Source organism: Protobothrops mucrosquamatus, unplaced genomic scaffold (assembly GCF_001527695.2).
Source record: "Protobothrops mucrosquamatus isolate PMUCROS unplaced genomic scaffold, P.Mucros_1.0 scaffold63, whole genome shotgun sequence".
Classification (NCBI taxonomy): domain Eukaryota; kingdom Metazoa; phylum Chordata; class Lepidosauria; order Squamata; family Viperidae; genus Protobothrops; species Protobothrops mucrosquamatus.
Genome location: NW_015386442.1, coordinates 390,343 through 405,354, shown reverse-complemented (window position 1 = coordinate 405,354; position 15,012 = coordinate 390,343). Strand labels below are relative to the sequence as shown.

At 35.1% G+C, this 15,012-nt stretch overlaps 1 protein-coding gene across 1 annotated transcript in view; it reads left to right on the top strand.

The window, feature by feature from the left end:
- PTPRQ (protein tyrosine phosphatase receptor type Q) overlaps positions 1 to 15,012 on the top strand; it is a 92,586-nt gene that overhangs the window by 62,604 nt on the left and 14,970 nt on the right. The window contains exons 32-35 of the mRNA XM_015812034.1: positions 620 to 842; positions 1,639 to 1,712; positions 2,304 to 2,403; positions 6,990 to 7,118. Of these exons, the coding sequence (XP_015667520.1) occupies positions 620 to 842; positions 1,639 to 1,712; positions 2,304 to 2,403; positions 6,990 to 7,118 (526 nt within the window). The remainder of the gene's footprint in view (positions 1 to 619; positions 843 to 1,638; positions 1,713 to 2,303; positions 2,404 to 6,989; positions 7,119 to 15,012) is intronic.

The following is a 15,012-nucleotide window of genomic DNA, read 5'->3' as shown; positions in this document are numbered from 1 at the left end:
CACAGAAAATATCCTACTTGAATGAGCAAAAGAAATTGAGCAGGAAAACTAGCAACAGAGAAAACAGAAATCTTCCTGCCATTAGTTTTATTCCATTTTTTAAAACTCAATACTCTTGTAAATATATAAATTATATTAGGTCCTCTGAAAAATGGGATATTATATTTAATCAAATAGCACCCCTGTCCTCATTTACTAATGAATAATCTTCTTTTTAAATTACTGTCTGAGTAGACAAATTTAGTTTTGCACTATAAATAAATTAAATGAAGATATGGTGGTATGAGAATCATGTCAAGTTATTCAAACTTTGTGATACGTGCTTTCAATATTTGATTTCCCCACCACCACAATTCTTGGTATTATTTGGAGTCATGTTATCCTTTCTATTTAGAAATGGAAATAAAAGTATATAAAGGTAATTATAGAGATAAAATTACAATTTTTTTTTATTCTTTAACAGATTATGCATACATAAAGACTAATAAATTTGTAATTGTGTATGCTTTTGTGTGCTGCACTATAATTTATCACAAATAGAGGTGGTAAGTAATAAAAGAAGAGAACAAACAGGAATTATTATCTATATAATATGTCACTGCTCTTTTTTGGAATTCAGTTCAGAATGATGACAATGTCACCAAGTGGTATGATGCATATTTTAATAAAGCAAGGCCTTATTTGGTAAATGAAGGCTTTCCAAATCCTCCATGTGTAAAAGGGAGCGAAGGACTGAGCAGCAAAGAAGATATTTATGTAATAGGGGCTGATAGCACTTGTATGATACCAGGAAGTGAAGAAAAAATTTGCAATGGACCACTAAAACCCAAAAAGCAATATGTGTAAGTATTATTTATTTTATACCAACCATCTCACCTGAGTGACTCTGGGCAATTTACAATAAAATGTGTTTTGCATTTTTGGAAGAATTTGCAGAGATGAGAAAATTGACATTTAATTAAAGAAAAGACAGTATCTATATTTGTTAGTCATTGGAAACTCTTTAGAACTTTCTGCTGAAAATACAAAAAAACAATTAAGTAATGATATGGATATGAGGATTAGAAAAGGTAGAATAGGGAAAGATGTCAGCCATAATGTAACCTTAGAGAGAGAAAATAAAATATAAATGAATTTATAAACTGGTGTAAAGATCGGAAACCACTTCTTTATATTTTTCTTTCTCTTTTTCTTTTTTATATTTTTTTTCTTTCTTTTCTATTTACTTAGCACTTTTCTTTATTTAGATTTGTGTTGTTTTTACTTTGTAAAAAATTATTTAATAAAAATTAATTTGAAAAAATGCAGGATTTTGCAGCAGCTTTGAATGGTTTGGAGCATGTGGCGATATTCACACAGGAACGGTTGGTATCTTCTTGAAGCAGACATACGTTTTCCTGGAATTTCATAGTTGCCCTTTACAGTTGCAATGCAATTTGAGAAAAAGACACACCTGAATTGCCAGCAAGTGTGGGTCTACAATGCCTGATCATGCTCCAAAGAGCTGATTCAAAGAGCTGCAAAGCATGTTACAAGCTACAGGGATGGTGTCCTTAATTTATATATACAATTTATATGCTGTATACTTACAAAGTAAGCTTGTGTGTGTGTATAATGTAATGCATTTGCTGTTTATAGATTTAAGTTCAGAGCAACAAATATCAGAGGTCAATATACAGATTCAGACTATTCCAATCCCATCAAAACTTTAGGTAAGGAATGTTCCATCACAGATGTCTATTTATTAGAATTGTATGAATCATTTTTAAAACTTCCTAGTGAACCTGTATCCCTGTTGTTACAAAGATAACGCCTTGGCATCAGAGGTTTAGGGCTGCATTGACCATTGACTTTTACATCTCCTGTGACTCTTGGTCATTCTGTCAATGTATGTAATCTCATTTAAGTTTCTCAAGGGCAGGGGTGTCAAACTGCCGGCCCGCTGGCTGGATGCGTCATGGCGAAACCATTGCTGGCAATGGGAAAAAAGTTGTGATATGTCGCGACACGTCATGTGTTGTTGCAAGTTTGATACCCTTGCTCTAGGGGGGTCACTTGCATTTTTGGGGGGTAATAATCATGCCATTTAATAAGATACTTCATTCATTTTTAGGCTGTAAAAATTATCGGTAAGAGGTGGTTCTCAGAAAGGCTAGCAAATGTATTGCTGTATCTATTAATATTGATCATTGCCATTATGACTATGTGCAGCAATGGTCAGGAAGCAATTGTAATAACTAGCATATGATTTCAGATAATTGTTTGGTGTTTAAATCCTAATATACACTGACTCTACATTACAGGTAACGGGCTATCTGAAAGAGCTGTAGAAATAATACTTGCAGTTACTTTATGTATACTCTCTATTGTTCTCCTGGTGGCTGTAATTTATGCATTTGCAAGGTAAGTACATATCTAGATGCAAGAACTGTTTTTTTAGTTTTAGAAGTAGATAATATAAGAGATAAGATAAGATAACCTTTATTGTCATTTTTTTACTGTGGGCACAATGGCACACATCAAAAATGAAATTTAGTTGCCCGCTCTCATAGTGAAACACATACATGACACACACATACATGACACAAACATACTATGTACAACATATGTATGGACCCACACCCCTACATATACATAACAAATAAATATTAAATACTGTCCAACTTGAATATATAATGGAAGGAGGAAGCTTGAGAGTTCACAAGATTAATGCTGTATGGAATGAAACTATGGCTGAATCTGGATGTTTTGCTATGGATACCACAAAGCCTCCTCCCAGAAGGTAACAAGGAAAACAGGATGTGAAGAGAATGTGTAGTGTCCCAGATGATCTTACAGACCCTGCTCAAGCAACGCTTCTGTGCTATGTCCTGGATGGGAAGGAGGGAGCTGCCAATGATCTTTTCGGCCATCCTCACCACTCTCTGCACTGCCTTCCTGTCTGAAGCAGTGATGCTTCCAAACCAGACAGTGATGCTGTATGACAGGATGCTCTCGATCGTCCCCCTGTAGAAAGTGGTCAGGGCAGGGGAAGGAAGATGTGCTTTTCTCATGCGATGCAGAAAATGCAGGCGCTGCTGTGCCCGCTTCACCAGTTTCTCACTGTTGAGTGACCAACCCAGCCTACTCGTTAGCTGCACACCCAGGAATTTGATGCTGGTAACCATCTCCACAGGTGAATCATTAATGCACAGAGAAGTGTGGCTGTGCCTGCCTTTTTCTAAAATCAACAGTGATCTATTTGGTTTTTCTGGTATTTAAAATTAGGCTGTTTGTCCTTACACCAGTTCACCAACCCCTCAACCTCCTTGCAGTAAGCTTCCACCTTGTCATCCTGAATAAGGCCCACTACTGTTGTATCATCTGCGAACTTTACAATATGGTTGTTGGCAAACCTAGCACAACAGTCATGGGTCAACAGGGTGAACAGCAGCGGACTTAAGATGCAGCCCTGAGGAGAACCTGTGCTCAAGAAAATGGTATTAGAGGTATTTGCACATATTGGGGCCTGTTGGTAAGAAAATCAAGAATCCAGTTGCACAAAGGAGTGTTTAAGCATAAAAGGCCCAGTTTGATGCTGGGGAATGACTCTGTTAAATGCCGAACTGAAGTCGACAAACAACAAATGCACGTGAGTATTTCTTTCCTCTAAGTGCTTCAAGCTTAGATGGAGAATGGAAGAAATAGCATCCTCTGTAGAGCGATTTGGTCGGTAGGCAAATTGAAGCGGGTCAAATGCTGGCAGGAGGCTAGATACAATAATGTCCTTAATCAGCTTCTCAAAGCATTTCATAATGGTGGATGTCAGTGCAACCAGATGGTAATCATTTTTTGGCACTGGCAAGATGATGGCCGTCTTAAAATATGATGGGACCACTGCTTGCTGCAATGAGAGGTTGAAAATATCTGTGAGATCACAAGCCAGCTCCTCTGCGCATTCCCTGAGTACACGTCCAGGGATGTTATCTGGGCCTGCTGCTTTCCGAATGTTAACTCTCTGCAGTGTTTTCTGGACAGAGGTGACCTCAAAGCTTGGCACTTGCTCATCAGGATGGGGCACAGCTTTCCTAGCAGGAGTGCTATTTGATGCCTCAAATCTACCAAAAAAATGCATTCAGTTTGTTTAGGAAGTCTGTGTCGTCCTTGTATCTCGATGAAGCCACTTTGTAATCCGTAATGGCCTGGATCTCTTGCCACATTCGCCTGGTGTTTGTTGGGTCCTGAAAAAAGTTCTGAATTTTCTGGCAATGAGCTTGCTTTGCACCTTTTATGGCACTTTTCAGATTTGTTCTGGCTGTTCTAAGTGCCAGCATGTCACCAGATTTGAAAGCCATATTCCATGCTTTCAGCATCTTGCGGACCTCATAAGTCAGCCACGGTTTTTCATTCACCCTCACAGCAATGCTTTCCAGGACACAGGCATCTTCTATGCACTTTTGGATATATGCAGACACAGTGGTGGCATACTCCTCAACATTTGTATGTTGGTTATCAGTAGCTGCTTCCTTAAACATGCCCCAATCTGTGCACTCAAAGCAGTCTTGTAATGCTTCTATCGCTCCCTCTGTCCAAACCCTCACCTGCTTTACTATAGGTTTCACTCTGACTAATAAAGGTTTATATGCTAGAATAAGCAGCACTGAGAGATGGTCAGAGGAGCCCAGGTGAGAGCGGGGGATAGCTTTGAAAGCCTTCTTGATGTTGGAATAAGCAAGATCCAGTGTATTGTCCCCTCTGGTTGCAATGTCCACATATTGATGGAAATGTGGCAGGGTAGCTTTCAAATCCACTTGGTTAAAGTCTCCCACTGCAATAAATGTACCCTCTGGGTAAGTAGTTTGTAAGTCACTGATGGTATGACAGAGAACCTTCAGGGCCTCTTATCTGTTTGTATCAGGGGGTTATACACAGCTGTGATAATAAGGCAGATAGAAGGGTCTGCATTTGATGGTCAAAAGCTCCACATCTGGGGAGCACAGACTTGAAACTACCTTGGCATTATTACACCATCTGTCATTTATATAAAAACAGACACTCATCCCTGGGATTTGCCACTAAGAGTAAAACTCCTGTCTAGTTGAAATGTTGAAAATCCCATCAAGCTAACAGCACTATCTGGGACACAGGGCTTTAACCAAGTTTCTGTTGAAATAATGACACAGATATTTCTCACCTGCCCGTTTGTTGTTAAATCCAGCCTCAGGTAATCCATTTTTGGTTCTAAGGAGCGAGCATTTGCAAACAAAATAGATGGAAGAGACACTCTGTATGGTCTAGCTTTTAGCCTAGATGTTAGGCCTCCACGTTTGCCACATTTCCTCTTACGGTCACACCTCCTCCTTTTCTTCTGAAGATGATCAGCAATGGAGGGAAACTTCCCAGCTGCAATTGCTGCTCCTCCACTCTGCCCCTTCAGCCTGAAACACTGCCTTCGCTGCTCAAAACACTGAGCACGATGCTGTTTCTACCTCCAGCAACTTCCTTTCTTCCTCCCTGCTCCTCCAGACCTTGCAGCTGATCTCTCACCCTCTGTGTCAACCACTGGCATCTCCGTCCTTGATTTTCTCCTCCGTAGTAATCCGAGGCTATGCAGACTCTCCTGAACAGATTTCTCCACCGTTCCTTTCACGCTGAATTTCTTCATCTCCAATATGGACTGACGTTCACATGAAAGTTTAGCAGCCCAACTCAGCTTAGTTGTCCCTATTTCTGAAAAGTGTTTCAGGCCGGATCGTTCATTTCCCTCCCTAACCCCCACACTTTTGAGAGCTGAAACAGCCGCAGCCAATCAAGGCGCCACCATCTTGCTTATTAATTGAAATGAATTATATTTTTAAAACCATTGGCAAATAAATATGTATTGTTATAACTTTATATCCAGCAAGGAATATATTATAATAAGAAGTCATAAACTTAATTCAACAATTTATAAGCATTGCATAGAAACCTAATCAGCAAATTAAAGACCAGTATGACGGAGGTCTAGGGTATGAGCTTCCAGAGGCAGAAGGCAAGAACATTCCTGCCACTTCTTGTCCTGAAAACAATGTCTTCCCTTGCGGGTCTTGCTACACTCTGGAATTCTTTCTCACACACATTCTTTAGGGAAAGAAGTGAAGTGATGATCTCTTTGTTCTCTGCCCTAATACAACCCAAGCCAAATTTTGGTGGTGTCAAGAGTAGATCTTGTGGGTAGGGGAGGGTGAAAGAAAACAAGAGTGAAAGCATATTGATTGCTAGAAGAAACAGTAAGAATCTTGTATGAAAAAAACCAGAAACTATTTTGAATTGAATAATTTGCAATGAAAATTAGACAGTGTAGGTTGCAATAAGGAGCATGTATCTGAAACTTAATCAAAATTAAGTTTTCATTGACAGGAAAACCACAAAGGGGGACAATTACAAAGTATACATAAATGATTAAAAATTTATGTATGTCTTACTGTATAAAAATGTGAGTGGTGTATGTCAAGAGGCACATAAAACAAACTCTGAAAATAGGGTACTTTTAATAAGTGTGGATGGAAAAACAAGAGACGTGCTCAAGAATAAATAGATGCTACTGGATGTGGACTGGACACAAAAGTGAACAACCAGTAAAAAACAAGTACATTGAGATACTTTGGTTATATAGAAGAAACAAATACACACTGAACTGCAAACAGGGCAAATGAAAAACTGCTATCAATTTGGAGTGCAAATCTTTGTAATAATACCACATCTCCAAAATTTTAAACATAAAAAATAAGCATTTTTATATTTTTATTTTTCCTTTTATTGAATAGTTAATATAGCATAGTTTCCATATTTTAAGGACTTTGTAAATTAAAGTGTGATGCTATGCAAAATCACCTGGGATGAGTTATATTAAAATTTATTCTTTGTAGTTATGCATAGGAGAATATGTTTCAGAAATGCTCCGGTGAGATTGAGGATTATGAATAACATTAAACATTCTATTTTATTCAATATCCTTTGTGTTGCTTTAGAATTCGTCAAAAGCAAAAAGAAGGGGGTACATATTCTCCACGGGATGCAGAAATTATTGACACTAAATTTAAACTGGACCAGTTGATCACAGTGGCAGACCTGGATATGAAGGATGAAAGATTTACACGGTAAGCAAACTCTTTAGGCAAAACAGTAGTTCTGGGGGTCTGAAGCCATGACCCTGTTGTGACCTTTTACTTGTTTAGAAGTATTTGTGGTATTCTTATTTGCACAGGTCACAAAGATCCTCTTTCAAAGGGTGACCTCCAGACACTTCTCTCAGGAATTTAGATAATCATTTGCTCTTCTCCATGTTGGGATAACGGAGAAGGGAGCCTATATGTATCATGCCCTGCACATTATAGTCCTGAGCTGAAGTGTTTTTGATGCAGAAATGTAAAGGTACTAATAATGTTCTGATACATTGTTGGTCTCAAAGTAATGCAATAACATATTGCTCTCTGCTATCTAAGAGTATCTCTGATATCTGTCAGCAATAGAGTTCATGCTATAGCATAATACACAGATTCTGGATTTGTTTCAGGAGATCAGAATTCATGAATAGTCATAATTTTCACTGTATGACTTATTTCAACCTAACCTTCTTTACCAGATTGTTCTGAGATTTAAGTAGATGAAGGAAGGAGGGAAGGAAGGAAGGAAGGAAATAAATTAAATGGCTAGATTATAACATCTGGTGGAAAATATACGTTTCTTTGTAAAAGTAATGTCAAAATATTTTGCATTACATTTCAAAAGTGCTTCTGCAGCATCTTCTGTTGAAGATTTTTTGCCACTAATTCTAATGAATTTACCTAGAAGGAAAATATCTGTTAATGTATTTTTTTAATATATTTTATTGATTTTTTAAACATAAATCACTTAATAATTGGTGAACAGTGTTCTGTCTGGGTTTACATTTGTAAGACAATCACTAACAGTTGATTTCTATAATCCATAATCCACATAATGGTTTTAGTTGATTTCCTCTTTTCCCCAAAATGTCCTATTTGCAAACATTGAGTTAATACAATTCTTATTGTTTTGATAGATATCAATTTAAATATATAATTTTTCCCCAATATTCCTAAAAATAATAATCACATCAATATAATATTTCTTTTCTGTCCACTCATTCTGGTTGCCTCATTATAGATCCTGTTACAATCCTTATTTAAATTTGTTTCTCCCACAAAATTCAAGTATTCTAACTGGTTAAGATTTTCTCAAAAATTAATTACATTTAAAAATTTAAGTCTATTTTTTCCATATGAACCATCTCAGCACTTTTACATTTCTTAAGGAATAGATAAAACGGTAAAAAGAAAAAAGAAAGGAGAGCAAGAGTAAAGAAACATAAAAAATAACATACTACTTAAAATATATATCCCTCCTAAACTAATATATATTTGTTTCCAAGATTTCTTATTCTTTTTAACCATAATTAAAAATATGTTTAATCTTTAAGTATTCCATTTAGTACATCTAGTCACCTAGTCCTTTAACTCTTATTCAAAACATTTTTTCTTTTTTTATCCATTAAAATTTTCTTAAATTCAATCACATTTAAATATCTAAAACATTTCCTTTATCTAAGCCATTTCAATTTTTTTATATTACTCATATCAAAAAATAGAATAAAAAAGGGGGGGGGGAAAGCATACTATATTATTTAAGGGATTCATCCCTCTTAGAATGACATATATTCCAAACCTTTTTTATTTCTTTAACCATATTCAAACAAATGTTTCTTTTTTAAGTATTCTCTCTGGTAGGTCCCATCATATATTTTCTTGATTTCCACTTTAGTCTTTTTCCTTTGCCCAGTATCTTTCTTGATCAATGTATTTTGCTGAGTTGAAAGGCCTTTCCATGTGTTCATAAATGTTACTGTAGATATAAAAAGTAAATCAGGTGAAATGTCTTTGTACGGGGCTTTTGCCTTTCCATGTTTGTTGAAAATCTTTTTCTTTTTCTTTCTCTCTGATATTCCTGACATCTCTACAGACCATTTTATCCAATCTGTTTTCTTGTCTTCGGATTAATTTTGTAATCTTAAGAGATAATTTTTCCAATTCTTGTGAATTTTTTTCCACTAGGATGAAATTATGTTTCCTTGTCTTGTTAAGTTCCATCTTTAAGTCTCTCTTCTCAATTTTGTATCCACTTATCTGTTTTATCTGCTCCTTCTCTGTTGTTGTTTTCTGGGAATTTTTTTTGTTGTAGAGTTAACTTGGAAATAGATTGATTTATATTTTCAAAGTTATTTTGGATTTCTTTGTGGTTTAAAATCATTGTTCTTTGAATTAATTGCAGTATACTATATATCTCCTTCTGAGGAGTATTTATGTTTTCCTGGTATGTTCTTTCTACATGTCTCTGATCCATGATGGCCAAGAATTTGAGTTTTTCTCTTCTTTTTTTCCTACTGCAAATAGTTTTAGAGTCCCGGTTAAATAGACATTTGTAATCCAAAGAGTTCAAAAAAGATTTTTTTTCCTGAAGTTTATAATTCTCTCTTTGTCTACAGCCCAGTTTATTGTCTTTTTTTGTCACAACTGTTCTTTGTTATTAAAGCTTTGAAGGTCACAAACACAGATTAGCTTTTCCCAGTTTTGCCAAGTCCTATAATGAAAGTCATAGCTGTCATAGTCTTCATCCACCACTAGATGTCAGCATCTATTTGTTTTTCAATTTCCAAAATGAACAACTGTCTTTAGAATGAGAGGCTTAACCATTCAACAATTTTAGATTTATCCAAATTTAAGTTTTAAATTTCAGGTTTTATATTTATTTCACTTCCATATATTTTGATCCTCCATAAAAAGATTAATTTGCTGCTTCCTTTAGTATAAGGGTGGGGCGGAAATCCCCCTCCTTCCCTTTTGGAGGTATTTTGCTTCTTGGGGATCTTTTCCAAAAAATTAAATATAGAATAGAAAAGAGAAAATCAAACTCCTCACCCAGTTTCAAACATGCTGTTCACTGTTGTACTGGTTAGTACTTTGGGGCTTCAGTTGCAAGTAGCTTGGGCTGGTTGATGAAGTATGGCCAGCCTTTCTCTTGTTGGGTTAGAAGGCTTTCCCCAAGTCGAATGGAAAGACTGCCATTGTTCCAAAATCGCCAGGGTACCCTTTTTTCTTCACTGCCTCTCCAGGGCAACGTAGACCCATTTAGGGTCCCCTGGCAGGGCGAAATTAGCTGCAGGGGGTGCGGAAAACCACAAGCCCGCAATCGGTCACTACTGCACAAAACTGGAAGTCCCCTGTTAATGTATTTTTACTTAACTTTAGGTGAACATGCTAGTTTCTTTCCACAAAAGGATGTTCGATCTAAAATTATTTAAATTAAAATACCAATGATATAGGAACCACTGTTCATCTTCAGATACCAAAGTAAAAATAACAACATTTTAAATTTTCACTTAAAACCTAGTGAGATATTGCTGCTATCATTTGCAAGATTTGGGACAGAACACAAAAATCTCATATGATAAATGGTCGTCCAAGATTTTGGCAACTTAAACTTTTTGAATTTACTCTTATATAATTTGGGAGTTTCATATATATATATCTGAGAAAAAAGAAGACAAGAAATTATGCCAGGATGACTACTGATGCTACATTGTTAAGCCATGCTATATGTGATGGCTATATGTGATGGCTCTCAAAACCTTTACTGCTGATATAGTTGTCCCCATAAAGGAAGAGATTGGGAACTCTTTTGGGAACTCATTGTAGGTATTGACCAGCAAATTTTTAATATGAGCATGTTATATGTTGCAGTATTAAAGAAGATTAATGTGGTAATTTCATTAAATATAATAATTTTTTTCAAAAATTCTATTTATTGATTTGTTTCACAAATTTACATGGCTGCCCATTCTGAGCAGATGATAACTCCTGTTAAAATGAAGGAATCTAAATTCACAACCCCAACTTGTAAATTAGCAGTCATATTATCCTTCTGAAAAAATACATCAATTTAACAAATGAATTAGCAGAAAAACTGATGGCTTAGCTATCCTTCCTCAATAAATGTCATTACTTCAAATGAGATGTCAGCTGTTGATTGAACCTAATACTACTGACAGGTTATTTTAAATGAAGAGGCAACATTTTGGAATTTGAAAGTGAAGAAACATGTTTTGGAATACATGTATGTGCCCCATCATGCATAAATAATCATTAAAATGCTTAACATTTTAACTAATTGCCAGGAAATTAATTAATTACCAGGCATTAATTACCACGAAATTAAAGCAGCCCTGTTGCTGGATTTGTTATTTGATCTGTATGGATTAATATCAGGTTTTTAGACATGGACATTCATTAAGTTACATATTATTCATAATTTAAATGTATATTTTTGCATCATATTTTGATGGTATCAATCTTTTGTGAACTGCCCAGTCATCCATTGTGAAATGGATGGGTATAAATAAACAAATAGATGGCTTGTTTATAAACAAATAGTCAGCAACAGAATACATTCATTTCAGTAGGCAGTCAGAAAGCCCTTTTAGCCCTATCACTTTTGAACTTACTTTCTATCTCAATGGTACAAATTATCATGTACAACTGTTCATTTGAATAACAAACCTGGTTTCTATCTAAGTACTTACTGACAAGTGGGTTTTGTTTCCAGATATTCCTCTTTTTTCTTTAGACGCAAGGAGATATTTATCATCCAGTAAGTTACTGCATGGCTGAAGATTCAATGTGTGGTTTTCAGTGTGATGTGTTTACTTGTGTGATCCTAGATTATGCTGATTTTTATTTGAAATAATACTTTTCTTAGCACTTCAGATGAATTTTGTATCAGTTCACTAGTGATGACATTGGTTTTCATATCTTGCAGAGACAATGCAGGGTTTTTCCCAATGACATAAAAAAATAATTTATCATTATTAGTGCTATAATAGCATGCATAATTCAGCATAATGTACTGGTCTGCCTGCTCCACCCCAAGATATGGTGTTTGGTACCCTGCCTTAGATAAATCCATTTGCTGTTTTATAAATACAACAATTGAAAGTTTATAATGCAACAAAAAGAGCCTTCAGGAGTCCAAGGCAAATCCTGAAGCAATAAATAATTTGTTGTGATATGTGAAAATATCATCAAAAAAGGCCTTCTAAGTAGATCCCAAATATGTTATTTCTATTGAAGTTATATAAAAATTGGATTTAAACTTCATATACAGTATATTTCAAGTTTAGCAAACTTGGATGGGACCACTGACCAAAGCATCTTTTGGTTTAATTCTCATTTACTCCAATTTTCCTATTAGAAATAAAAGCCAAATTCTAGGTGATATTATGAATAATGGTAATCAAGATTCAGAATTTCACAATGCAGTTTTCCTAATGTGCAATTTTAGATTTCCTAAAATCTTTTTTACAGAAAGTTCCTAATCACAAGAGTATCCAGGATAATCCTGGCTAACTAGATAAACCTATTCTAGCAATCATCACAACCACAAATTCATAGGGTTGGAGGACAAATATCATACAGACTTGTGCTCAAATGTTATTTAGAATATGTTAGAAGGAAGGAGAGAAGGGCTGCCATTTTCATGTAGACATGATGTCATTCCTAGTAGAGAAATTTTCAGGAACTTTTAGAAAACTGTTTTTAAAAAATATAAAAGCAGAACTGTGAGTTTAAGTATAATACTTCAGAAACTAAACTGGAAAAACCACAAAATTATAATTTCCATAACATTCTTGATCCCTGTTTATTTGTATGTATTTTCTTCTTGTTTATAAGATGCATAAGATAACAATTCTATTGATTTCCTTCTTGCAGACAAATCATTTATTTAATATATAATGTTACAAAGTTTCAATACTTGATTCCAATTCCAGTGGCAGGCAATCCAGAGTGAAAGATTAGGCTAAATGCTTATATTTTTATTTGTTTGCTTTGGTCTTTTCTTGTTTTGAATTTGTCAGCAGCTAATGATTGTAATAAATTGAAGCTGAAAATTACAAACAAATTCAGGATTATTTTAATAGTATTGCTTTATATTATTAACAGGCTTATTTTCAAAATTATTCTTCTAAATTGTAAGAAGCTTGTAAAATGCTGAGATCACTCACAAATGAGCTATGAAACATATTTATTTAAATATCTTAGATTGCTATGTAATAATTTAAGGTCTAAAAGGTGAGAAGGAAAAAAATTGTAAAGACTTTCAGTAAGGAATAATTATTCTATATTGTTCTTAAAGAGACAGACGAATGAATATCTTAATTAACTTGTTAATAACATTTCCATCGCTATTCCGAGCAAGTACTCATGTTGCTTATGAGTTAAGCCTTTAGTCTACATATTCATTTCTGTGGGGTCTTTTGAACGAGATATAATTCCCAACAGTTTTTAAGTGATTGACCCAGAGAGTAGTGCCGGTCACCATTGCCAACATAAATAAATGGCTTCTGTTGATTCTATATCTAGACAAATAACTTGAATCTGGGAAGGGCAGAAAATCATACTAGAAGTGAAACTGAGCCTAGGCTCTAAGGCTCCATCTATCTTTCAAGATGCGATTAATATTGCAAGCTCCAATAAACTGTTGTTGTATATAGAATAGCTTTGATGATCCAAATGTTTTCCCAAAACATGATGGGAGTCTTGTAGGCTGAAGTATTTTGATTTCCTGCATAAAGCTGAAACATGGATGTCTTGCAGTTTTGTTGTTTGCAGTTATGTTACAATGTCAGCATTGAATGAATTGGATGGTTGAAAATAAATCATCTGCACAATATTTTCCTTGATTCTGTAACTCAGGCTTTTCTAAGATAAAGTATACCAGATAAGTTCTAACCCATTAAGACAAGAAGAATCAGGTTAAAGAAAGCTTCTGTAAATCTTATTACTGAGTGCTTAGCAAATTAGCGTTTTTTTTTTACTCAATGCATCTGTAATCATTACATAATATATTTACTTAATATAACTTAATCCCATTCTAACTTCCTATAGAACCTGATAGTCTTAATCATATACCATTTATTGATATATATTAAAGTTTTTACTGTTTGGGTGCCAATCCAGCTCCATGATCTTTTTCTGCTTAAGCAAGAGCTTCCTCTTTTACTAGTTGACAGGCACTGATTTGTCTATTGGAAAGCAGAATGAGAAGTCAGTGATTAGTATTTTAAAAGTAAATAGTACTTATGCAAAGATTCATGCTCTTATCCTTGATGAATCTTGATCCAGAAATGAGACCAAAGCTTATTCCCATGCAAGTGGTTCATGATGATATTAAATTACATTTGTCATAATTTGATATTTTATTATACCATGGTGAAATTTTACATAAATGTCCAAGGAATGAAGCCATGTCTTAATACAGTGGCACATATTGTCCAGATCAGGTGGCCAGTAGAGCAGAATAAATCCAACTCTCTTTCTTAAGATTATCTAATAGAAAGAATTGTTCTTTATATTTCAAAAATCTTAGCCTACAAATCTTTCAGTAATTCAAACTGTAATCCTATATATACTGTACTTGCCTATGAATAAGCTCTACTTAATACAGTTCCAAATGAAACCCACATATAATACAATTCTTGAAATATTTCATTTTCATAATCCAGAATACCTATATTCATAATGGCTAAGCATTGTATTGCATCAAACAAAAATAAAAGATCTAGGTTTATATAAAATGCAACTGTGTATCTGCCGCACCAATAAGTGGCATGCTGACAGGCATGCCCTCACCCCTTTCTGATTGGATTACTGCTGTACTGCTCTACACAGGGCAGTCCTTGAATACTATCCAGAAACAACATCCGATCCAGAATGTGGCAGCATGTATAGTTCTGCCCTCCATACCAGTACTGGACAAGCTGCACTGTCCTCCAGTTTATTTCTAGGTGCAATTCAAGATGCTCATTATTACCTTCAAATCCCTAAGTGAGATGGAACTTGCAGGAATGACTCTCCCTGAGTGTATCAGTGGTTCATTATGCTCCATTCTAACCACTACACCAGTCATCCTCTGATCACATGA